Source organism: Pelodiscus sinensis, chromosome 7 (genome assembly GCF_052426305.1).
Source record: "Pelodiscus sinensis isolate ZL-2025 chromosome 7, ASM5242630v1, whole genome shotgun sequence".
NCBI classification, from domain to species: domain Eukaryota; kingdom Metazoa; phylum Chordata; order Testudines; family Trionychidae; genus Pelodiscus; species Pelodiscus sinensis.
The window spans coordinates 73,006,699-73,033,980 of NC_143058.1; the positions used below are offsets into that span (position 1 = coordinate 73,006,699).

Here is a 27,282-nt window from a genome sequence, read left to right on the forward strand (position 1 = left end):
GGTTATCAGAACAGAAGCTTTATGGAATAGTTTCAGTTTTGCACGGGCGTTTCCAGGACTCTATGGAAAACTGTTAGATAACCATGGTCACATTTATATGTAACTCTACTAGCTCTCTCAGCAACTGCATATTAACTGAGAAGCTCACTCAACAGAGATTGCATGTACCTCAAATCTCACTGCCTCTGACTAAAACTCAAGACTCACTTCTTTGACCAACTTTTCCAAGCTTGTTAATATTTTCAATTTACAATAATCACTCCATTTAATATCCCCTTATTCATAAAATAAACTTAATATACATCGTTAAGGGCATAAAATTAATAGTCACCCCTCTATGTAAAGCGGTGCATCCCAAGAGATCAGCTGCATCTACAGATGCTTCTTTTTCAAGTAACAAGGAAACAGCATCAATGTGTCCATAAGCCACAGCAAGCATCAGTGGGGTTCTAAAAAATGAGAAGTAATCACAGCTTTAAGCACACATATCATTTCCACTGTTAACTTATCCTTTGGGAAAGTGGGGTGCCAAGAATTCCTGGCATTTTCTCCATACTTCCTTTCTCCATCTTTAGGACTTATATTCATTTATGTAACCCAGTTTTAAATACTTTTGTACAACTGTATTGTTAAGCAGTGCAACGAACAGCAAGCATTATTTACACACTTATTCAATCACTTCTCCTAGTTGTTAAGATAACTATTTATATAATTTTTTTCTTTAAAAAAAAATCCAGGACAGAATTGTTTAATATAGGGAAAAAGCCAAGTGTATTCAGTATCTCATTTGTACGAATCATCCCTTGGCTAGACCCTTGAGGAATATTTCTTCCACTTCTTTTCAAAATAAAGCAAAAGGAGAAAAAAATCCTAAAGTGATCATTCAAAGAGGGAAGAGGATGCCCTTTAAAAACACAGCACTCATCTGTCTGTTTTCTCCAACGTGAAATTTTAAAGCCATTTTCAACTTTTAGGATATACTTGCCTCCTCCCTCCATAACTACCATTTAATAAGTACTGTAAACCATCATCATCTACATCAACTCCAATTTAAGTGTCACATTCAATTAATACACTGTCCAAATTCTCCATTCCAAAAAACCAAGTATGTCCTAAAATATCAATGTTTTGGAACCAGTGGGAGTCTCCCTAGATTAGAAACAACTAAAAAACTGATCAGTTGTTAACTAAGTTTAACCTGAAACATCTCAGAAGAACTGTATAAAGCTCAGGGTAACGGCTAATATTAATAAATAATGTGCTCCCCTTCCTAATGTGTATTCTATGGCTTTGATTGACTGAATGTGTATTTTGTAATATTTGCCAAATTATATCAGAAAATTAGAGCGTTGCAAGAGATCCATGCAGTAATGTATTCAGCATTTCATACAAGAATCTATGCCATGAGCAATTTATGGAGCTGCCATTCGTAATACAGTACTGTATAAAAACAAAGACAACTTACTGTCCTTTGGCATCTGTCACATCAGGGTTGTCTGCAACTTCCAGCAACAGCCGCAAACATGGTGTGTGACCATTGATGACTAGAAAAAACAACACATATTGAAGCAATAGTATTGAAACAATAGTAAAGAATAAAATTGTCAGACACATAGAAGAACATAATTTGTTGGGCAAAAGTCAACATGGTTTCTGTAAGGGGAAATCATGTCTTACTAATCTATTAGAGTCCTTTGAAGGGGTCAACAAACATGTGGACAAGGGGGATTCCAGTAGATAGTGTACTTAGATTTCCAGAAAGCCTTTGACAAGGTCCCTGAGCAATGGCTCTTAAGTAAATTAAGTTGTCATGGGATAAGAAGGAAGATCCTTTCATGGACTGAGAACTGGTTAAAAGACAGGAAGCAAAGGGTAGGAATAAAAGATAAATTTTCAGAATGGAGAGGAGTAACTAGTGGTGTTCCCCAAGGGTCAGTACTAGGATCAATCCTATTCAACTTATTCATAAATGATCTGGAGAAAGGGGTAAACAGTGAGGTGGCAAAGTTTGCAGACGATACTAAACTGCTCAAGATAGTTAAGACCAAAGCAGACTGTGAAGAACTTCAAAAAAATCTCACCAAACTAAGTGATTGGGCAACAAAAAGGCAAATGAAATATAATGTGGATAAATGTAAAGTAATGCACATTGGAAAAAATAACCCCAACTATACATATAATATGATGGGGGCTAATTTAGCTACAACTAATCAGGAAAGAGATCTTGGAGTCATTGTGGATATTTCTCTGAAGACGTCCATGCAGTGTGCAGCGGCAGCCAAAAAAGCAAACAGGATGTTAGGAATTATTAAAAAGGGATAGAGAATAAGATGGAGAATATCTTATTGCCCTTATATAAATCCATGGTACGCCCACATCTTGAATACTGCATACAGATGAGGTCTCCTCATCTCAAAAAAGATATACTGGTATTAGAAAAGGTTCAGAGAAGGGCAACTAAAATGATTAGGGGTTTGGAATGGGTCCCATATGAGGAGAAATTAAAGAGACTGGGACTTTTTAGCTTGGAAAAGAGGAGACTAAGGGGGGATATGATACAAGTATATAAAATCATGAGTGGTTTGGAGAAAGTGAATAAGGAAAAGTTATTTATTTGTTTCCATAATATAAGAACTAGGGGCCACCAAATAAAACTAATGGGCAGCAGGTTTAAAACAAATGAAGTTGTTCTTCAAACAGCGCATAGTCAATCTGTGGAACTCCTTGCCTGAGGAGGTTGTGAAGGCTAGGACTATAACAGAGTTTAAAAGAGAACTAGATAAATTCATGGAGGTTAAGTCCATAAATGGCTATTAGCCAGGATGAGTAAGGAATGGTGTCCCTAGCTTCTGTTTGTCAGAGGGTGGAGATGAATGGCAGGAGAGAGATCGCTTGATCAGTACCTGTTCAGTTCACTCCCTCTGAGACACCTGGCATTGGCCACTGTTGGCAGACAGGGTACTCGGCTGGATGGACCTTTGGTCTGACCCAGTATGGCCATTCTTACATGCTTATATTTAGCAGTCTGTACACATAAACATACACTTATGAAACAAACACAAGAACTGCTTTTCAGATTCTGTTCCCACAAAACACCTATAATAGCAAGGAGGTTTATTTAAGTTAAGAAAAGACATTTTCCAATGAAAGAAATTAACATTCAGGCAATTTTTACTTGTACTAATGAAATGTTTTCTGAGTGCATCAAAAGGAAGACCGTGTGTGTTACATACAGAGACCACAAATGAGCAATGCAAAAAAGTGCCCGAGTATACCTGAGAAGACTCCTACCAAAGGAGATAACACATCAGAACCCTGAGAACAGAAAACTACAATACTTTTTTATTTTTAATGCATTGGAAGTTACATGAGCAAATCCTATTGTTGTTGCTTGAACCTCTGTATACTGCCTGTGAATGCAGAAGTGTAATAGGAAGGCCAAAGTGCAATTGGAATATCAGCTAGCAAGGGATATGAGGGTAACAAGAAACATTTCTACAGGCATGTTAGCAATAAGAGGGCAGTCAGGGAAGCAGCAGGAACCTTACTGGATGAGGGAGATAACACAGACTGCCGTTTCTCTCCTTTCCCTCCGCTTCCCACTCCTTGGAAATACTGAGGCCTTGTGGATATTTTAAGTGTTTTAATTAAGTTGCTTTCACTTAAGCCCACTCATCTGAGCATTGCCTAGGTTCAAATAGGTGATTTCAGTTGAAACTCATTTTTAAAGGGTTTAAAGAAGTTTTGGAAAGTTCTCTCAGGACCACTAGTTCAGACTTATTTCTGAGAAGGATTCCTTATAGCCACTTCAAACAGTGACAAATGTTCTAATTGAAAATGAAGGCATGTGTTTGGTTTTTGTTTTGATTTAAAGTTTAGTAAGTACATTAAACCTTCAGTTTGTTTTGTGTTGGCCGAGCTTCCAAACTGCTGCACTAGGCAGTACAGTATGGGAAAGGTGTACAGCCCTCAGTGAAGAAAGAACAGGTTAAGAACTTTTTAGAAAAACTGAACATACATGGATCCATGGGTCCAAACCTAATGCATCCAAGGGTGCTGAGAGAATTGGCTGATGTAATTCCAGATCCATTGGCCATTATCTTTGAAAACCTATGGTGATTGGAAGAAGGAAAATGTAGTGCCCATCTTTAAAACAAGGAAGGACAATCCAGGGGACTACAGACAGGTCAGCCTCACGTCAGTCCCTGGAAAAATCATGGAGGGGATTCTCCAGGAATCCATTTTGAAGCACTTGGAAGAGAGGAAAGTGATCAGGAATAGTCAACATGGATTCACCAAGGGCAAGTCATACCTGACCAACCTGATTACCTTCTATGATGAGATAACTGGCTCTGTGGACATGGGGAAGGCAGTGTATATGATATCCTTGACTTTAGCAAAGCTTTTAATACGGTCTCCCACAGTATTCTTGCCAGCAAGTTAAAGAAATAGGGATTGGATAAATGGACTCTAAGGTAGAGTCTGTATTCACGGACAAGGTCGGCTCCTGGACTTCTGTGCTAAGCGACGCAAGATGGGAAGAAGATGGACAGCCCTTGGTGGGTAAAGAACAGGTTAGGAAATATTTAGAAAAACTAAACGTACACAAATCCATGGGTCCAGACTTAATGCACCCAAGGGTACTGAAGGAGTTGGCAAATGTCATTGAGGAGCCTTTGGCCATTATCTTTGAAAAGTCGTGGAGATCGGGCAAAATCCCGAATGATTGGAAAAAGGCAAATGTAGTGCCCATCTTCAAAAAAGGGAAGAAGGACGATCCAGGGAACTATAGGCCGGTCAGTCTTACCTCGGTTCCTGGAAAAATCATGGAAGGGATCCTAAAGGAATCCATTTTGAGACACTTGAATGAGAGGAAAGTGATCAGGAATAGTCAGCATGGATTCACAAAGGGCAAGTCGTGCTTGACCAATCTGATTAGCTTCTATGATGAGGTAACTGGCTCAGTGGACATGGGAAAGTCAGTGGATGTTATATACCTTGACTTTAGCAAGGCTTTTGATACGGTCTCCCACAATATTCTTGCCAGCAAGTTAAGGGAATGCGGATTGGATAAATGGACGGTAAGATGGATAGAAAGATGGCTAGAAGGCCGGGCCCAGCGGGTAGTGATCAATGGCTCGATGTCAGGATGGCAGTCGGCTTCTAGTGGAGTACCCCAAGGTTCGGTTCTAGGACCGGTTTTGTTCAATATCTTTATTAATGACCTGGATGAGGGGATAGATTGCACCCTCAGCAAGTTTGCAGATGACACTAAGCTAGGGGGAGAGGTAGATACGCTTAAGGGCAGAGATAGGGTCCAGAGTGACTTAGACAAATTGGAGGATTGGGCCACTAGAAATCTCATGAGATTCAACAAAGACAAGTGTAGAGTCCTGCACTTGGGACGGAAGAATCCCAAGCATAGTTATAGGCTGGGGACCAACCAGTTAAGTAGTAGTTCTGCAGAAAAGGACCTGGGGGTTACAGTGGATGAGAAGCTAGATATGAGTCAACAGTGTGCCCTTGTAGCCAAGAAGGCTAATGGCATATTAGGATGCATTAAGAGGAGCATTGCCAGCAGATCCAGAGATGTCATTATTCCCCTTTATTCGGCTTTGGTGAGGCCACATCTGGAGTACTGTGTCCAGTTCTGGGCCCCCCACTACAAAAAGGATGCGGACGCATTGGAGAGGGTCCAGCGGAGGGCAACCAAAATGATTAGGGGTCTGGAGCATATGACCTACGAGGAGAGGCTGAGGGACTTGGGTCTGTTTAGTCTGCAGAAGCGAAGAGTAAGGGGGGACTTGATAGCAGCCTTCAACTTCCTGAAGGGAGGTTCCAAAGAGGATGGAGAGAGGCTGTTCTCAGTAGTGACAGATGGCAGAACAAGGAGCAATGGTCTCAAGTTGTGGTGGGAGAGGTCCAGATTGGATATTAGGAAAAACTATTTTACTAGGAGGGTAGTGAAGCATTGGAATGGGTTACCTAGGGAAGTAGTGGAGTCTCCATCCCTAGAGGTGTTTAAGTCTCGGCTTGACAAAACCCTGGCCGGGTTGATTTAGATGGGATTGGTCCTGCCTAGAGCGGAGGGCTGGACTTGACAACCTTCTGAGGTCTCTTCCAGTTCTATGATTCTATGATAAGGGGATGGTTGGATGAAATAACATGATCTTGGTAACTAATTGACCATTCATTATAGGGAACTTTCTGGGTGTCTGGCTGGTGAGTCTTACCCACATGCTCAGGGTTTAGCTGATCGCCATATTTGGGGTCAGGAAGGAATTTTCCTCCAGGGTAGATTGGCAGAGGCCCTGGAGGTTTTCGCCTTCCTCTGTAGCATTGGGCACAGATCACAGCTGAAGGACTCTCTGCATGTTGGGGCCTTCGAAGTATTTGAAGGCTTCAATATCTGAGACATAGGTGAGAGGATTATTCTAAGAGGGGTGGGCGAGATTCTGTGGCCTGCGCTGTGCAGGGGGTCAGACTAGATGATCATAATGGTCCCTTCTGACCTTAAAGTCTATGAGTCTATGAGTCTATGAGTAGAGAGAAAGCAGGCTAGATCCTTGGGCTCAATGGGTAGTGTTCAATGACTCGATGTCAGGTTGGCGGTCAATATCAAGCAGAGTGCCCCAAAGATCGGTTCTGGGGCCAGTTTTGTTCAACATCTTCATTAATGACCTGGATGAGGGGATGGATTGCACCCTCAGTAAGTTTGCAGATGACACTAAGCTAGGGGGAAGAGATAGCTATGCTGGAGGGTAGAGATAGGGTCCAGAGTGACCTAGACAAATTGGAGAACTGGGCCAAAAGAAATTTGATGAGGTTCAACAAGGATAACTGCACTTGGGATGGAAGAATCCCAAGTACTGTTACAGACTGGGGACCGACTGGCTAAGCAGCAGTTCAGAAGAAAAGGACCTGGGGATTACAGTGAGCTGATTGTAAAGTGCCCCGATTGGCCTGAGGGTGGGGGGGAGTGCACAAAGTCTTCTTCCACTGCTGGGGGCACGGGCGCCTAGAGGGAACTGCCAGCTGTTCAGAACAGCTGGCAGTTCTCTCTAGGGGAAGGTAGGGGCAAACACTTCATGCCCTCCCCCACGCCAAACAGGGTCTGTGGGCGGGGGAGCACGGAAGTGTCCTAGCCCCACTCCTTCCACCCAAGGTACCGCCTCTTCCAGAGCAGCCCAGAGCCACTTCAAAAATTTGTGAACTGGTCCCCTTTCTAAAAAGACTGCCCACTCCTGGTCTAGGAAGTGCCACTGGTAGGTAAAATTACTGCAAGATACTTAATCGTACATCCAATTTCAACCATGCCATTTGTCTCATTTACTTCTTTGAGATTACTCACATGCTTAAAGGATATTCAGATGCTTAAGAACCTTGAAGACATGGACCTAAAGCTTTTACCTAGTCTACACTACCATGGACTGTTATGCAACTTCAGCTACATGACTAATGTAGCTAAAGTCGATATATGAAGATCTACTATCTATAGTGTCTTCAGTGCAGCACACCAACAAGGGACACTCTCCCATCGACTTCCATTACTCTTCTTGTTCTACACTGCTCCTTCTTGTGCAAAATGGTGGCTCATTCAGTATGCAAATGAGGCAATTGTCACCCCTCATTTGCATACGTTCTTGCACAAGACTGGGGAGTGTAGACGTAGCCTTGGAATACCAGAGCCCTCGATTTATCACGTCTGTACTAGACGCGTTAAGTTGACCTCCACCGTATCGATTGCTGCCTGTCAATCCAGTGGTTAGTAAAGACATGCTCTGGTCTGATAGATTCCATCCAGTCAAATGGAGTGGGCGCAGTGGATATTTGGTGCGTGCCAATAAAGTATAGCTGACAGGAACAATAATATATTTAGGCCAAACACTCAGCTATAGGCTAACTGCCTGATACTAACTGCCTGTATGACAACATGGGACATCTCCAGTCCATCAAGAGCCTTCAACATAATGTGGGACTCTCGTACAATAGATACACACTAAAAATTAGGAGCAGTAAGAAAATGTACTGTAATTTTCAGCAGCTTTACAGGAAATGGTCTTTTTGACAGAACTCTAAACATATGGAAATAAAGCAGGCGGCACAATTTGAAGGTGAGGCGAAGGGAAAGGAAACCAAATAACCTCAATATTTATGGCAAACATAAACAGAGCATGGTCTCACACAATACAGATCTTATGAACATACATCAGGTTTAATTGCCTCATATACGATTACTATTGCACCACATATACTATTAATCCTGTACAGAACGTGTGATGTATCAAAAGAAAATTATACTTTTATTTCTGCGCTACATTTTTTTGTCAACATTCAACAGACAACCAGGTAAAGACTATTTTTAAACTAAAGATTCACTAATTTCTGATAATCAGTTTGTGCAGCTGCCATACAGTTTCTCCTTTGCTGCACTGTAGCAACATTAATATATACATCTTTCAGCCACAATTTAAGAAGGTCCAAAACATGTTGGGTAACATATACCAAGGCCAAGCAAGTCTAAAATTAAGGTTTTCTTCAGATACAGTTAAAATATACTGCAGACAAAGATGAGGGACAAAATAGGCATGGTATATTTTATCTTGTGTTGCCTATTTACATATATTACACATTAAAAATGGTCAGATTTTAGCGACATGTACACATTTTATTCTAAGCAGAAAAAACAGCTGTAAAGGAAGACAAAGTAAGTCTGCCCCTGAAAATGAATACATAGCAAACAATGAACTGATTCTATTTGCCACTAGAGGTTGCTATTAGACCACATGGAGTCCATCAGCATGGGGCATGACCACAAGTAGGTTTATTCTGTTTTATCAACTATACAAAGATCAGAGAAAAAACTCTCCATATACGAAAATCCTTAGCATGTTATAGAACAGCCTGTAAGATGCAAGACACCAATTCCACCCTTTGTAATCAGAGTACTTGACTTACTAAAGAACAGTTAACAAGCAAAGAAGAGAGAGTCTATTAACACTTATGGAAGTGGTTAGTTTTCAAGAAGTTTACTGGCTAGTTCACTAGGGGTACATCTACACAACAGCTAAAATTAGAATAAGCTACGCAACTTCAGCTACGTCAACTGCGTAGCTGAAGTCAAAATAGCTAAACTCGGCTTTTGGTGCTGTGTACACAGCAGGAAGTCAAAGGAAGAACACCCTTTGACTTCCCTTACTCCTCGTGAAAGGAGGGTTACTATGAGTCAGAGTAAGAAGTCCTCCAGCTCGACATTATTTTGAAATAAAGGCCTGTAGTGGAGACACACACTATGTTATTTCAGAATAACATCAGTTATTCTGAAATAATGCTGCTGTGTAGACATAGCCTAAGACTAGTGAACAACACTTAGAAACTGGTGATTTTCTTTGGAGTTTTAGAGGAAATAAAGGAAAGGGGAGTGTACTGCTGTAGAATGTTACTAAAGGTTTCTGGCTGTGAAAGGTCAGGATAGGACTAATCTGGAGTGAATCAAACTACCTCACTTCTTCATCAGTGGGAATCCACCTTGATTTTAAGTGTTTTTTTCTAGAAAGATCTGCCTCGTTGCTACTTAGTTCTTCACCAGACTCTCTAGCCTGAAACCATCAACTATGAAGTGTGGAGGCAGAGGAAACTGTCATGCACCAGAGAAGGGAGATAGGTGTGGAAAAAGGAAATAGGCCTGTTGAATGGGGTATAGGAATCTGGCTAGGGGGTCGGGGAGAGACTGGAGCACTTTGTGAGGAAAGGGGAAATGTTGAGGAATAGAAAGATAGATTTAGCTCTAGTTCCTTGTGGCAGTTCACTAACAATGAAGTCTCAATGCTTTAATTAGAGTTAATTAGTTTGGCAGTAACCTTCAAAAGACAGTGTGTAGCTAAGCAAACATCACTGCTAACCTCTATCATGTTGTAGATTTTCTCTCTCAAGATAAAATACAGCTACACTCACCTGAGGCATGAAGAGGGGTTCTTTTGGTGACATCATCTTTTACCAAGATGGAAGCACCCTGATTGAGGAGAGCTTCAACACATTCTGCATGTCCTTTAAAGGCAGCCAGGTCCAAGGCAGTGCGTCCTTTCTCATCCTTAATATCCAGGTCTACCGGAGACTGAAGAAGTACCTCCAAGGCTTGATGATGACCATTATAGGCCTAGAAATCCAAAACAGGCTATGTTTGGAAATCCAAAACAGGCTAAGTTTGGAATAAAGCAATACAGATTTGATTTACTTTTCTCCTGACTGAAAAGCACAGCACAACTGTCGCCCAGGAATATGAATTTTCATTGCTATTGTCATTTGAATGCAATGGAAATTATAGTGCAGAGATAATTAATTCTGATGTTACAAGGTTCTGTATCCTGAAACTCCAAATACACATGGTTTTCCCACATTCCATTGTAATTGGCATAGGTGGTCAGAAGATTCCAGGCACCTGAAAATGTGTGGTTTTTAATGACAGAAGAGGCCATAATGAACAGCTAGTCTCTGATCTCCTACATGCCACATTCCAAAACACCTCACCCAATCATTTCTGCATCAAGCCTTATCAAAGGCCTACAGGAAGCCCATTGTTATGACACATGCAGGTTATACACTTGAGAGAAGACACACAATGGTGTAGTCAGGCACAGCAACATTATTCAGAAGCAGCAAAGCCACAAATGAATTCGGCACTCCATCCCAAATAAGTGCTAACAAAACCTTATACCCATACCATATTTATATGTTCCTTATATGGAGTGTCTTTTAAATAAATATAAACTTGTAGGTATTTAAAGTCAAATTTACTGGCACAGACTTCCACAGTCATGCCAAATTACCTTAGTACCATGAGCTTACTTATTGAGATCTCTATGGGTATGTCTAGACTACAGGGTTTTGTTGACAAAAGTGGACTTTTGTTGACAAAACTATACCTGCGTCTACACTACCACCAAGTTCAGTCTACATAATGTCAACAGAACTCGGCAGTTTTGTCGACAGCGGTAAACCTTATTCTACGAGGAATAACGCCTTTTGTGGACAGAGTTCTGTCGACAGAAGGCGTTATTGCATCTACACTGTCCTTTGTGTCTACACTCGCATGTCGACAAAACGGCTTGCTTTGTCAATAGAACTGGATGTAGTCTAGACACGCTTTGTCGACAGTATCTGTCGACAAAAGCCTGTAGTCGAGACGTACCCTATGGAAGAAAAAAATTATAAGTAATAAAATGTACAGAAAAGCCATTTCAAGTACCTATTAATGCTGTAACTTTAAGGTTTGACATTGTGGGAACTTCTGGCACTAAAAGCCAGAGAACACTTAATTGCAGAAACCTGCTTGATGAACTTCACATTTACAAATGTGTTTAGCTCTCATTTCTAACCCTGACCGAATGAAAGCTATTAGATGTATAACCTCTTTGGTCCAGCACTCTGCATTCCCTGGCCTGGACCTCAGGCCAGTCTGATACAGGGGAGCGGTAGAGAAGAAAGCAAAGAAAACTTCTGGGACCAGGTTGATTTGAAAACAAAGTAATGGCTTGCCAAATATTCTGGATTAGACATCCCTGGAATGCTTTGACACATACAACTTTGGAAGTCCACAAAAATGAGCCCCTCCTTTTGTCAACCTCCTCTCCAGCCCCCTCCTCTTTTTAATCTAAAGAAATACAAAAAACAGAATCAAAGAGAACCTTGAACGTTTCACTGGTAAGCAGCCACAAGTCAGGAATTGCCAAAGTTAAATTTGTATGGGGTAGGAGGAGGATGGAAAGGAATCTGAGAGGGGGAGAAAAAGAGTAAAATGTTGATACAAATCTGACTTTTTGCATGATATGACATTCCCATGACAAATTGCTGTCTTGCATGAGATTTTACTGAATGCATCAATTTACCAGAAAGAAGGGGTCCCCTAAATTAGTGAAATTTAATTAGAAAAAAGGTATTTTCCCCGTTAGGCTTCTGAGCCTACCAAGAATTATGCACATGCTTACTCTAGCTCTATGAGTAGTCCCATTAAAAGAACTACTAATGGTTTTTACATTTAAGATGTGCTTAAATCTTTGCAGGATCAGAGCTTTGTTCATTTTATTTTAGTCAAATAGTTCAATTTTAAGATTCTGCAGTAGCTTTCAGAAAAATAGTTGCTTCAAAAACAAGATGCAGTGCTCAGCAGAAGTCAGGTATGTGCACATGCAGGCACGCTACATAGAACCAGAGATTGCACAGACAACAGGGTAGTCCCCTTGCTTATTGAATTATAAGAACATTTACATTAAACCCCACAGTGAGAGTTTCATGGAAAACAAATAAACCATTAAACACGTATTATGAGAGAAAGAGAAAATTTGAAATAAAGGGTGTGATACATTTCCTCCCTTTTTTAGTTAGTGACCTGTTGTTCTCAGACAGATTTTGCTTTTCATTAATTTGTTGAATAATTTCTTCTAACAATGCTCAGGCTATTATTTATTTGGGAGCAGTTTGCTATAAAGTCAAAATGTGTGCTATTGTGATTGGACTGGTCTTGGATTGAATGAGATCAATTCTTAGAACAGGTTTATGGTGCAAATCCTCACAGTTATAGGCTTGAATGTTTATTTACATTTGGTGTGTCAGAGAATGTGTGCACTAGTAAACCTAAACCAAAAAAGAGGGATGAAACAAACGGAATCCCATTGATTTAAAAACTGCAGTTAATATCCGTGAAAATTATTTGCACAGTTCACATAGCTTTAACAGGCATGCGCTGCGCTGCTTATCATCAGACTCAAAATCAAATGGTGAGAAGAAGGGTTGTTTTTGCATAAACCCCTGTAGAGTTGAAATACTTCATGAAAAAGGCATTACTATACACAAAGACAAATGTAAAAAGCTCCAATAGCCATTGAAATTCAAAATCCAGTTTTAGATTTCATCTTTAAAAATTCTAATTTTCAATAAAAATATTTTTATTGTGTGTTAAATTTTGTATTTTTGCTTACAAAATTTAACACACAATACAAACATATATAAAAATGAAATCAACTAAGTATTAAAGAAACTAATTTTTCCCCTGATGGGCAACTAACTCCTATTAACATTAACAAGAAGCATGTATATGTATCCAAGGGAAGATTAACCCTGCGGACTCTGAATTTCTGGCTTTTAGGTATGAACTAGACTATTAACCTTGAGATTCAATTGTCCTCGATATTTACACCATATGGTGGGCTTGATTCACATTGGTTTTACTTTGCTGTAATATGAGGACAGGGACTCCTATATTTTAAGTGTAATTAATATGATTATACACCTGCAGTAATATAAAATCTTCCCGAATCTTATGTTAGATACAAAAATGAATAATCAAGATTTTCCAAAAAATGAGCTCCCGAAGTAAGTCTTTTAAATCCTTCTTTAGGGACCATAAATGACTGGATTTTGAGATGTGCAGAGCAGCTAGCAAACCCTGAGTGCTCAGCACTTTTTAAAACCATGCCAAGTCAGGTATGTCTACGCATGGAGCTGGGTGTGTGATTTCCAGCCCAAGGTGACATACCCACGCTAGCTATGATCAAGCTAATGCACTAGAAACAGAAAATAGCCATGGTGGTGCAAGCAACTAACCACTTGTAGTGCATGCCCATGAAAGATGCTAGACATGTAACTTGGGTGACTGGTATACTAGGTCCATGAGAGCTAGTACACACATCTCCTGCAGCTGGGCCTTACACCCTTGGTTTGAAGTGCAGACATACCCTTAAGTGGGAACCGTCACAAAAATTCAGGGCTAAGATTTTCAAAGGAAATTCAATACAAGCTGTGCACCTAGATCCTTTAAGTTTTTCTTTTTAGTTGCAATCAAGAAACCATTTTTTTAAAATCTTGGCCTTAAGTCCCTTTCCAAATGGTTATATATCTGATCAAACATTGGATATGTATCATATACTTACAGCTAAATGCAAAGGACTTTTAGTAGCTACTGAATCTGGTTCATCAAAAATGTTGCTGGTTTTTTCCAGAAGCTAAAAAGAAGAAGAAGAGATTTAAAACAACTTGCAAAGCATAAATACTTCCATAAGGACTCAGATCAAATTGAATAAAAATCACAAGTTACTTGTTAAAAGCAGATTTAAGGTTACTTTGGAGATAAATGTTCGCCAGATTTACTGTATACCATCTAAAGGACCAGGAAGATTTTAAGAGTAATCTTCAAGAGTACCCTATTTCTAAGAATAAAGGTAAACCCTAAGAATCCTACTTCTATACAAGCATCTTTCAGCACCCAAAGTATGGTGTACTCGTCTGTATGTAAAACAGATGTTCTACTTAGTCAACTGTCTCTGTAAAATAGATGTTAGTCTTAAAAGTCAGTCTGGTTCCCACTGAAGTCAAAATTGCCATTGATTTAATGGCAGCAGGATCCCCCCTTTAATTTGTTCTCTTTTGAATGACTATTAACTTGAAGAAATGTGGTCTTTTTTAAAAAACAAAGACAAAAACCCTTATTCTTACAGGCTTCATATGTAGCCATACTAAACTCAATGATAAAATTAGAAAGCAAACATCTATATGTAGATTTTTGCAGTATTATGACTTGTGAGGCTTCCTGGAAATGATCTTTCGTACTAACAAAATTCCTGTCCTAGTCTGACTTTTACTCAGAGTGAATCAGGATAACCTCACTTTAAGTGTCATAAAATAGCAGGCAGATGAAAATATTTCATTTGTAGATTTCCTGTAAATACCAAATGAAGGTTTTTAGTGCATGTCGAAGAGCTGTGTGTTGTGATTTCCACCACAAAATATGTTGCTATTATTAGACACAATAAAGTCAAAATTCACTTAAGCCCCAGAACATTCTCATGCGTGTTACGAGTCCCAATGAAATCAGAGGAACAACTTGCATGAGGAAAGGATAAATCATAAAGGAACAAGTGTTTATAGAACGGAGCTCTTAGCCAAATTATGAATAACAAAATGGTAAGAAGAATGTGATGTGTACCTTTAGAATGACCACTCAGCACATCTCACAACAAATCACACTTACAGACAGATCCCTAAACACTTTACAAGCTTGTCAAGTAGGATAACTGTATTCACCATCTGAATGGAACAGGGCAGCCATTTAACAGTTATAACAACATTACACTGCTATGTTTATTCCTATAGCTGATAATTCACCATTCCTGCATGTTAACACAAAAATATACTCCTTGCAGATAGGGGCCTCAGCAAATTGAATCTAGAATCAAATTTAAACTCAAAGCTTTCAGAATATTAGGTGGTGCGGGTTGGGAGCTGGGTTTAGTGTTCCAGTTTGGGCTCATCTCTAATTCCTACGCTGTTTTCCTCTGTTTTTAGAAAGTTATTTCACCATTTATGAAAAATCCTAATTTAATAATATGCATTTGATGGCAACTGGGATTATTTTTAAGGTGCCTGTTTGATATATCTATTTTCTTAGGAGACATTTCCCAATAAGCAGCCAATATATACATTAGTATGAAGCACCATTTTAATCTAAATATTTGGCCAGTAGTCCTCAGTTCCATGAGGCATGCTCTTGTACACACGAATAAATATGAATTCCCATTTTCTCCAGTGAGTAATTAAATCTCTAAAAATAAAAAAGTAACCACTAAACTGGTTTCCTTGTCTGCTTATCACTTACCCCTTTTAAATTACATTTCTCTCATTTATTGAACATCAAACTACTACATTTTGGGATCAGAACCTTAGCGTGGAAAATCTATTAGACTGCTCTAGAAGTCTTTGAGCAAGCCAAATAATTGCCTTTAGAAGAGAGTAAAAATAATTTGCTAGTTGCCAGAATTAAGGCTCTTGATAAAGAAACTTCTCTCACAAAAAGAATCTTAAAGGTCTTAGAATTAAAGAATCTTAGATGCTGCAGACTAATCTTAATGAGCTTACTACTCAAAATGTTCAATTTTTCCATCATGAAGTCAAGCAAACACAGAAATGTGATGGTAAAGCTAGTAACTCTGGATATGGCTACAATGCACGCTTATTTCAGAATAAGCTATTCTGGAAGAAAAACTCCAAAACAACATATTCTGAAATAGCACATCTACACAGCAAATGCCAATTGAAATAGTGCTGAGCTATTTCGAAATAGAGTGTCCACACTCACTGGATGCTGAATCGCATTTAAGGCCACCTGGAAGCATTTTGGGCATCCTGGAGCTGCTGCCTGAGACTCGAGCTTAAAGAGGCCCCCCCCCCCCCCCCCCGTACAGCCTGTAGTCTGGGCAAGGGGTATAATAGAATTTTTGTGGGTAAGGCTTGCCAATCTGACTAGAAGGTTCTACGTTTCGTGGGGAAGGATGGGGGTGGGGGTGGGTGGAAGCCCCCTCCCCGGGAGATTTGTCAGTCCCACCTTCACAAAGACCTGCCACGGGATGGTAACTAGGGGGTGCTCCTCCTGTGAGGGGGTAAGAGGGTGGGCTCGTAGCCCTCCGAAGGGCCCTGTCACCCATGCGATTCTGTTTGTCTCCTTCTACAGGTGGTGCCGGTCAGCAACACCATCCTGCTGTGCAGGATCATCAATCTGGGCAACTTGGATGCCGTCGTCACTGGCTTTGCCAAAATGGGCTTCCCCAACTGTGGGGGTGGCTATTGACGGCACCCACATCCCCATCCGGGCCCCCGAACATCGGGCAGCTGCGTACATCAACAGCAAGGGGTACTTTCTGATGGTCCTGAAGGCTGCCACGGACCATCATAGCCAGTTCACAGACATCTACATCAGGTGGTCAGAGAAGGGGGCATGACACCCCAGTCTTCCGCAACTCCAGCCTCTTCCAGAAGCTGCACTCTGGCACCTTTTTCCCTAACTGCACCATCAGGAACATGGACATGCCGATCTGTATTGTGGGAGACACAGCATACCCTGTGCTCCCCTGGCTCATGAAGCCCTACACTGGACACCTGGACCAGAGCAAGGGACACTTCAATGCCAGGCTCAGCAGGACCCGCAGTGTGGTAGAGGGCGCCTTCGGGCATCTGAAAGGGAGGTTCCACTGCCTTCTCAGCTGCCGAGAAGGCTGAGTCAGCCCCTCACCGCCTGCTACCTCCACCCACATGTGTGTGTGTAAGGAAAGAAATGGCACTCACCCGTTGGGCCTTCCCCAGATTTTGATGATGCCTGGGATACATCCAAGGTAGGAGGTACCGGGTTCAGGGTGAGCTTGATGTCCTGGTTTGCGGGCACAGATATGGTGCTGGCCTCATTCGGCTCCTTCTCCTCCTCTTCCTCATTGTTTCTGCCCCCAGGAGGGTGACAATGGGAATCTCCAGCCCCAACTCCATTACATGGGGGAGTACTGACCTGCCCCCCAGGATGCAGTGGAGCCGGGAGTAATCGGGGCAGGTCTGGAGTGCCGCCGCGGAGAGGGAGCTGCGCTCCTTGATCCTGGCATAGGCCTGCCTCAGCTCCTTCACTTTCATCCTGATCTGTTCCTGGGTATGCATGTGGCCCTTGGTGGCTAGGCTATTAGCCATCCAGCTATAGACGTCCGCATTCCTACGTCTGGCACGGAGATCCTGGAGGTTTTCCTCTTTGCCCCAGGCCTCAATGAGATCCAGGATCTCCGCATCAAACCAGGAAGGTGCGCGCCTCTTTTGGCCCTGGGCAGGGTCCTGCCTGAGGCAATGCTGGCAGGTGTGCAGGGCTCAGCTGGAGTGGTGGGCTCAGCCATGGCAGCAGGGAAGCCTGCGCAGGGTTCTGCTGTGTGGCACAATGCAAGTGGGGCCTGCTTCATGACACAAGCCCTTTTCCCTCTGCCTGCAGGGCTGCAGGGGAAGGGAAGTGATAGAGCTCTGAAGAGTGTGGACAGAACGGCCTGCAGGGCACCTCTGGGAAGGTCTGGAAGCCCTTTATTTTGAAATAACCCCAGCTGCCCTGTCTGCACACACATTATTCTGAAATAGCTATTTCAGAATAGTTGTTATTCCTCAAAGAATGAGGGTTACAGAATCTGGAATAAGCTGCCCGTTATTTTGAAATTATTTGGAAATAACGGGCTTGCTGCGTAGACACTCGGCAAGTTATTTCGGAATAACATCTGTTATTCCAAAATAATGCTGCTGTGTAGACATGCCCTCTGTGGGCTCTCAGTTAGTCAAAAAAAAACCCAAGACAAGACATTTATAAGATGAAAAAGTTCAAAGTGATACAAATAATGATTTCTAAGTACATATAGCTATTTATAATTCTTCATACTAATTAAAGCTACATTTTCACAGGAGATCTATAGAATTAAACATGACACCTACAAAACATACAAAAAATGGCCAGGTCTATGTTATTGTGCAAAATGCCTCTGCAGTTAAGGTTTTGTCAGTATTTTGAGAACTCTACACTTTGTTCATAATAAATTATAATTGTTCATGTAGACAACAGAGGGAAGGGGTTGTCGTGACAGCTTTAAAACAGTCCACCTCATTTTGGGATTCAATTAATGAAGGAAACTGTGTTTTGAACACTTTGTTAAACATGAATAAATTTAGTTATGGTGCAAGATTACTCATTAAAGCAATATTCAACAGCTGTTATTTTATGTCTAGTCCTATCCCACCTCCATTAAAAGTTGTCTATGCCACATTTGTCATAACAGGTAAATGTAAAGTAATGGGTCTATATGGAGTGCACTTATAGTTCTCACCCAATAAAACATTCATCTCACATATGCAAATTTAATGTTCATGAAAAACAACAGAATGAGATTCCTAGAGACCAAAATGCTCTTAAAATGAACAGAACCAGCAAAGTTTTGTTTTTGTAATGCAGAAACAAACCAGAGAACAATTCATTTAACAAAAAAACCCAAAAAAACCACACCAGTAAGCATCAGCCATTAAAAACTTTTGGTCACTATTGAACTGGACTGGATAAAACCAAATTCCTGCAAGCAAAAGGCTCCTCATATCCTTTTTCTAAAAGTGACACTTTAAAAAAGATTAGAACTAGGACACCCACACTTTCTGCTCCCCCCCCCTTGATCTAAGCACATTTTAAAATGTCCAATGTATGTATGAAGAGTTGGAGAAAAAGGCTTAATTTTTCTTCACACCTAGGCCAACCTCTGTGGATGCTCCCATTTCCCTGTAGAGGTTTTAGAAGCATGCTAGTTTCACAAAGTTGGTCTAATATAAGCAACCTCTTTGGCAAAGACTTAGTACTATTGCTACTAGTTAATTACCCTGTGAAGCTGGCATTTTAAACTGTTATCTTGTTTCTCTCAACTTTCTGCAGGTTGATACAGTAGGGGTGTTTATTGACATGAAGAGGATTTGCTGCCTATTTTAATCCTCCGGCTATAATAATGGATTATTATCAATTATTGTTTACGTTTTTCTGGTTCTGATGTGTCACTCAAAGGTACAGGATGGTTTACAGCCTGCTTCTTACAGATTTCTAAGAATTAGCTCTGGTAAAAATAAGGAAAAACTCTATGTGGCATTTCTGAAATGTCTAATCACCATATGGTAGATGAACAGGTTAGTCACTCAAAGTGTTTTAATAAGGCTGCTGAAAGGGAGTTAGAAGGAATTTCAGCCCACATACAACACAGCTCATATGTAAAACAGAAATACATGTTTTAACACAAGATGTGACAAGTCTGAGAGTTCTGATGCACCATATTAGAGTGGTTTTCAAACTATAGGTCGTGACCCAGTACTGGGTCTATTAAGTGGGGGTGCAAAGGCTGTCTAGGTACCACAGACCGTGCTGCGCATCAGAAGAGGCCAGCAGCAGGTCAGGCTCCTAGGTGAGGGAAGGGCACAGAAGAGCGCACAGGGGTCCATGCACTGCTCCTGCCCTGAGCACCTAGCTCTGCAGTCCCATTGGCTGGGATCTGCTACTGGCCATTCACAGAGCTAATCAGTGGCAACGACGACAAAGGAAATATTAGAATAGTGCACTTTTGCATTAAAACAATTATGTAGGGATATAACTTCTAATACATGAGGTCATCCAGAACAGGCAACCAGATACGATTTCAGAATGCCACTTGCAAAACAGAGCACAAATATTGGACATTTGGCTTGAGACTAATCTCACCTTCTCCACTGCATTATGAAGACACACACATGCACTGTCTACATTGCAGAGAAAACACATCAGGCAAAACTGTAACAGCTCTTGTGGCACTAACACAGTTTCCTGGCTAGCAGAGTCAGGACAAAATACATTTCAACATGGCTTAGAACTCGGTAGTACAAAGACTAATAGACTATTACACTCTGTGATTCTATATCAAAGGGAGGACATGTTTTAGCTTCAGAGTTCATTCTAAATTAAAGAGCTAAATTCAAAAGGAGATGTATAAAGTGATACAAACTACATATTAATAAATACAAGCAAGGGAATCTACACTAGAAAAGCTTGACTGGGTTAAACCTGTACAACTGGCATCAATCTTGATCCAGGAAACAAGCGCTTGTTTTAGTACTTTAATGAAATCAGGATCCTAAACCATATTCATCCTTTATAAGTCAATTTAGCTCGTGTCAGTAATTTACTGAATTAATGTAATTCAAGTTAATGGTTAAATAAATTTAGGTGCCTTTACATACGATTCAGATTTACACCAGTTCAGTTACTGATTTCAGTTTTGATTCACAGATTAAATTAGTGCAACTTTTCTAGTGTAGACAAGACTTAGAAAGACCAAGAGGCTTGAAGATGGTGTAAACTGAAATAGGACTGAAGCTACTTTAAATGTGTACTTTTTGTACATGCTCCTGGTAAGGTGATTTTCCTGCTACGATCTTTTCATTTGTCCTCTGTGGATATTACTTAGGGCTTCTCTAAATTTTCAAATGCTACAGCCGCAATACCACTGTAGCACTTCAGTGAAGAATCTACTTATGCTGATAGAAGAGATTCTCCCATGAGTGAAAGTAAGCCACTTCCCTGGGAGGTAGTAGCTAGGTTGACCAGCAAATTCACCCATTGACCTAGCGCTGTCTAGACTAGGATGTTACATTTAGATTAATCAACTAACTGAAATAGTTAATGGAATTTCAATCAACAACTTCTGGGCTCTTGCTACAGTTCAAAGGCAGAAGCCTGGTAGGGAGCAGGGGGCCTGCAGAGACTCCCAGCCAGCTCCATGCTCCCTGCAGTGCCTCAGCCTTTGAAATGTACAAGAGCCCCAGTGGGCATTTCAAAAGCAGAATCGCAGCAGAAGCAGCATGAGCAGAGACTTTCTCCAGTTCCCGCATGTACCATTTCCCACTGTTTCTCTATTTCCCCTGTCCCCCAGCGGAGACTGTGCTGGGGGGAACCAGCTCCTGCTCTGACAGAGATAGCGGGAGGTGGGGGGAAGTGACTAGTTGCATCACTAGTCAACTATCCAATAAGCTTATCCTTATCAGATAGTCGACTGGTCCACTGGACGCTTACGCCGCTGGTCTACACCAGGTGTTAGGTCAATTAAACTGCATCTCTTGGGCATAGATTCTTCACACCAAGGGTGTGTCTAGACTACAGAGTTTTGTCGACAAAAGTGGACTTTTGTCGACAAAACTATACCTGCGTCTACACTACCGCTGAGTTCTGTCGACATAACGTCGACAGAACTCAGCAGTTTTGTCGACACTGGTAAACCTCATTTTACGAGGCATAACGCCTTCTGTCGACAGAGTTCTGTCGACAGAAAGTGTTATTGCATGTAAACCGTCCTTGTGTCTACATTGCCATGTCGACAAAGCAGCTTGCTTTGTCGACAGAACTGAATGTAGTGTAGACGCTCTTTGTCGACAGAAGCTTTGTCGACAGTATCTGTCGACAAAACTTCTGTCGACAAAACTCTGTAGTCTAGACGTACCCCAAGTGACATAGTTACACCTACCTAATTCCCTAGTATGGACTAGGCCTTAGAATCCCACCGATTCAGACTCTGAATTGGGCCTATAATTTTTGTTTTTAAAAAGAAACTAGAAACTGTAGGTTTTGATTCACATTACCAAAAGCAGCATTTATTTAAGATACGGAAAGTGACTACCAATCAGATACATGCGACTGATCCACTGGGCCTAGAAAGTGATTGCAGAAAAGCAAAATATTTTCCACTGAAAGCTTGAAATCTAATCTTAAAGAAGCAGCAGTTCAAAGGCTTGAATTAAATAAAAGTAACACATGCATTTATTTGAAGTATGTAGCATGCTGGTTAAGAAATTGTGATTGTTCTGTTGAGTTCACAACAAAGTGACCACAAGAAATGGTGTAGTAGTAAGGATTCTAAATGAAAATCAAAATAAACAACATGCAATCTTTTTTCATTTACTTACTATATCCAATGGAGTTTTGCTTCGAATCTAATTAAAAAGGGCAATTAGTATAATTAAAACACAGAATATGAAAATGTGTCTCTTTTTTAGTTCTTTGATTTACAATAAACTGGATTACCAATATTTATTGAATATTTTTCATAAACTAAGTCTCTGTTCTAAAGGTCTTGACCCTACAGAATGCAGCACAACTAAAGTAAATGGGGCAACTCGCTACTGAAAGACTGGGTCCCTGACTATGTGGAGTCATTTTCTTTACTGGAAAAAAGACAGCAAAGTGTGTGTGTGTGGCGGGGGGGAGGGGGATACTATGAAATACAGATCTATCACTAACTTGTTTGTTCAATGGGTACTCCTACACATTTATGCTTAAAGAGCTCTTTATGCTAGTAAAAATACCTAAATGTTATTGTTTTCATAGTATCAATGAACAGAAAATAAACTACAGGCAGTCCCCAGGTTACATGGATCCGACTTACATCGGATCCCTACTTACAAACGGGGTGAGGCAACCCCACACTAGATGCTTCCCCCCAGCAGACCAGGGAGACATGGAACGGCTTTTCTCAGCAGACACCTCAGCTTGAGAATAAAGGACTGAGGGAAGGGAGGTGTGGGAGAATAAAACTGAGCTCTAGAGAAATGTTTGGCTAGAGTTTCCCCTGCAATATGTACCAGTTCCGACTTACATACAAATTCAACTTAAGAACAAACCTACAGTCCCTATCTTGTACGTAACCCGGAGACTGCCTGTATTAAGAAACCTTTGTTAAAAAGCTAGAAAGCTCTGCCAGTAACTCAATAATCTTACCACAGAAATAAGGATGTTTGCTTACCATTGGATGAAATGTGATTTGACCTAAAACTAGTAATAAAAATCACCACCCTATGTGGTAAGCTACGGGGTGGTTTGTTGGGCTGGCCGTAAGAAAAGAGTGATTCTTGATGGCGCCGGGGTAGAAAAGGGAGATGTAAAGCTGCTGGAAAAGGGACCAGTGTGGTGGCTTATTTATCCCCCAGGATGAGGGGTTTTAAAAGGTGAGCCTGTGCTAGGACCCACTCCTTATTCACAGGGCAGGATCAGCAGCACCAACCCTCCCTGCTTATTCTGTTGATAAATATACCAGGTGAATGACTATTTCTGCTGCGGGCATCATGTTAGCTGTCCCATTGAGAGGGGCTGGGAAGGAATTTTTCTCTTTCCACCATATTGGCCCAGCTACAGTTAGGTTTTGTCACCTTCCTCACAGCAGGTATGGGTGGGCGTGTTCATGCAGAACACGACAGAGGGCAGGTCATATGTCGCAACTCGTTATTTCAGTGAACAGCAAAAGTTCAATGCAGGTGCTCCATAAAACAAGGCATACAGTATCAGATAAATGTCTTGGGGTGAGGTGGTTGGTAATGGAGAGAGTTGGGGTAGTTAGAGACTCCTATGATTGGTACAGCATGGAGCCAACCCCCCATCATTCTAGTCCACTTTACCTCACCTACAAGGATGGTGGTTGGTAAGCCCCAAGTAATGGATTTGCTGGAGGAATTTGGATGGAAGGTGGGGGGGGAGAAATTGATTGATATCCCCATCCCAGGATCATAAGGCCCCAGCAATGGATCTTGTGGAGCTGGGGTGGGCAAAAGGGCCTCTGTGGGCCAGATCTGGCCCTCCACGTGGGTTGATCCGGCCTGTGGAGGTCCTGCTGCACCCTTGCTTGCAGGCTGATTTGGGCCTGGGGGCGGGGGAGCGTGCGAAGTTTCCTCCGCCCTGCGAGGAGTGCGCAACGCTTAAAAGCGCCACATGCTCCTGGCAGCGTGGGAGAAGGCTTCGTGTGCTCCTCTGGCCAATCAGGGCCTGGGGATGGGAGGCGTGTGGAAAATTTCCTCCACCCTGCCGCTGCCCTGCATTAGGGTTGGGAGCAGGGGAGTGCGTGAAGCCTTCTCCAGCTCTACCAGAAGTGTGTGGTGCTTAGAAGCACCAAGCGCTCCTAGCAGGGCGGGAGGAGACTTCGTGCGCTTCCCTGCCTCCAACCCCTGATTGGCCTGGGGGCAGAAGAGGGAGCGTGCGATGTCTCCTCCCACCACCAGGGGCATGGGTGCCGAGGGAGAGCCTGGGAGAGGGGCAAATGCACTTCCCCACCCCCCAGACCAATCATGGTCTGTGGGTGGGAAAGCCTGGAAGTATCCTTCTCCCCTCCCCTGGCAAAAAATTATTCCCCGCCCCTGGGCTAAGTATGAGTGAATCTCAAGTTTTCTTTGGATAAGTATTCAAATGGTCCCTTCAAACATCTGCCCGATGCACCAGGATGTATTCCACAATCTGGCAGCTCCCAAGATATGAGATGTTAATGTGACATCATATATAGGAATGTTAGCTTTAATTTTTCTTTGCCTTCCACCTGAGACAAATACAGCTGGCTTCCTCCGAACTCAGGTACCTGATTTCGCAAGCATATATAATAGTGTTTACAGCATCAATGCTTTTATCAGCACTTGTTTGGGATGACTAGGTAACTTGCTCATGACTTTGATACCTGAGTTGTTCTGCCATCCCAGACTTAGTCAGAGACCAGAATGTAGGTGGTTATGTCTAGTGGTTAGAGCAGGAGTCAATTCTTGTGATTAGAGTAGGAGTCAGCTATCAGGAACTGGAGCCTAGAGCTGGAGCTTGAGTCAGATGCCAGAGCCAAGGGATTGCATCAGGGATGAGCTTTATCCTATTACTATCTTGGTGGAGAAGAGATACTCTGACGAGGTGGGTATACCACACACAAGAACAGGGTGGGTGAAAACCGTGAGCCGAGGAAGTCCCACCCCTTCAACCAGACTGGGCATGCTCCAAGTGCTGGAGCAGTATAAAAGGCTAACCCTGTCTCACTGGCATTGGCTACTAGGCCATACTACCCTGAAGCCAGGAAGGCTTATTGAAGCGGGCTGTTAAGCCCTACTGCCTGAAGCAAAGGTACTCACTGACTCTGGCTACTAGGCCATACTACCCTGAAGCCAGGCAGGCTCAGTGACTGTGGCTGTTAAGCCCTAAAGCCCTGAAGTGAAGGTGCTCACTGACTTGGGCTATTAGGCCTTACTACCCAGAAGCCAGGAAGGCTTACTGACTTTGGCCTGTAGGCCATTCTTCCTGGGGGACGGGCCAACTTAAGGACTTAGAGTTGAGCAGGGATCAAGAGACTTATGGACCAGTGAAACGGTTGTCAGTCCAGCGACCGATCAGGCAGAATAGTCCCATTCCTGTGATGGGAAGGGCACACGCCGCCACAGATTCATAGAAGGAAAATTATCCCCCTTGTGTGCTTAACTTCAAGTTGTCATCAGGTTATTTATAAATTGGAGTCTGGCAGGTCTTCTGCAGGGGCTCATTTTACACAAAATGTGCACAGCTCTAAACTAGAGTAGTTGCAACCACCATCGCCACACAAATATAGGCATAAAATGGATGGAGAAAAATGTCCTTTGCTATTGGGAGAGGGAGTCATCATAAGCCAAGTGACAGTCATGCTGAGCCTTGTCTGGAGACATCAACATTTCCAAGGAGAAGGAATGAAAATTCCCACTGCATTTTTAAAAACAACTGTAATCCAAGTCAGCCCAAATTATTTGATCCTGAAAGAATATAGGCATGATATTTATTTCACGTGAGTAGCCAGAGTACCTACTAGCCATACATCTACCCAGGACTTGTTTTGCAGTCTGGAATGTAGATGCGCTGGGGGAAGGGTTATGGTGGTCAGACTCCCTGACCTTCCTGGTAACTGAAGGAGCAGCAATCTCTTTTTAAACGCCGGATTTGCTGTAACGTTAGAACCTCTTATTCACTGCGCTCTCTCTCTCTTTGTTCCTTTTAATTTCCTTTTAGCTATTTTGATACCTTCACTTTCATCCCAAATCTAAGGTTGGAATTCAGACATGTAGCCATGTCATGTAATTAAATAAAAATCTGCCCAACATCAGTAGCCCAAATCAATGACAGAAGACTCCTATCCCCATAGCAGCAATATCCTACCATCTCTTTTCTTCAGATGGACAGAGTTAATACATAAAATACATAGAATTATTGCTGGGTTAAAGATTGGTTGGTAAATCTATTTTTGGTAATGCACCGAACCTTACTCAAAATGAAACTGTGTAACAGTGTTTTACTGAATAACCTGAGTTCATTATGGTAGGAAACTTGTAGCATAATACATATAATTGCATCTCTGCAGTTGTTTTAAAGGAGTATAATGAAGATAGGATTAGGATCTATATTCTAGCCTTCCCTGAAAGCAAACAGGTGGCCATTAATTCTTCACATGTATAATGAAGAGTAAGCTAGGTTTTTAAGAAGGCAACACTAAGACGTCAAGGTTTTAATATTAACCAAAACCCACTTTCCATTCAGGAAACAAGATTCAAAACTCTACATTTTAGAGCACAGGAAACTTCTGTGACGTGCTTTCTCTTAAATTAAACTTGAACCACTTTCACCTTTTTTTTGTGGGACATTTCACTGACCTACTGTATAATTTATCTGACTGAACTCAAATTGCAATTGCAGTCGCTACTTAACCTCATTCAGACTCCCTAGTGGTACCACCCGTTAATCTTTTAGTGGAAAAGCACGAATTCTAGTATGATTGTGCTTAGAGTAGAGTCTTAAGAGAATCTATTAGCACATGGTTGCATGCTGGCGAGTAGTGGAACTCCCAGTAGCGTGAATGGCAACTATGTGTATAAATCCCTCATGCGAGAATAAAATGTATCCTTAAATAGCACATGGGCAGCACACCTTTAACATAGCCATTAAAAGGCTTTATCTGCATGTTTTCTCCCATAAATAACCGTGAGAGTGCCTGTACTAGTTCTCCCCCCTTTTTCACCCAGGTCCCTCCACGACAGGGGTGGGCAATAATTTTTTGCTAGGGGCCACTTCAGAAATTTTTGAAGTGGCCCCGGGCTGCATTGGAAGGGGTAGGGCCAATATGTTTCTGGGCTTCCCCA

At 41.8% G+C, this 27,282-nt stretch overlaps 1 protein-coding gene and 1 long non-coding RNA gene across 10 annotated transcripts in view; one reads left to right on the forward strand and one right to left on the reverse strand.

The window, feature by feature from the left end:
* Positions 1-18,832, forward strand: part of LOC112544926 (uncharacterized) — a 49,362-nt gene extending 30,530 nt beyond the window's left edge. Inside the window, exon 3 of the long non-coding RNA XR_012905398.2 lies at positions 16,499-18,832. This is a non-coding gene — a long non-coding RNA (uncharacterized LOC112544926). The remainder of the gene's footprint in view (positions 1-16,498) is intronic.
* The window catches only part of ANKRD44 (ankyrin repeat domain 44), a 218,636-nt gene that overhangs the window by 26,088 nt on the left and 165,266 nt on the right, over positions 1-27,282 (reverse strand). For 5 of the 9 annotated variants that reach the window (XM_006117913.5, XM_006117916.5, XM_014570888.4 and 2 more), the window contains exons 17-21: positions 22,294-22,320; positions 13,926-13,997; positions 9,955-10,156; positions 1,466-1,544; positions 332-449 (exon numbers count right to left, since the gene is read on the reverse strand). In XM_006117913.5, coding sequence (XP_006117975.1) covers positions 332-449; positions 1,466-1,544; positions 9,955-10,156; positions 13,926-13,997; positions 22,294-22,320 — 498 coding nt within the window. The remainder of the gene's footprint in view (positions 1-331; positions 450-1,465; positions 1,545-9,954; positions 10,157-13,925; positions 13,998-22,293; positions 22,321-27,282) is intronic. The other 4 variants (XM_075934240.2, XM_006117912.5, XM_075934242.2 and 1 more) reach the window with 1 other exon arrangement.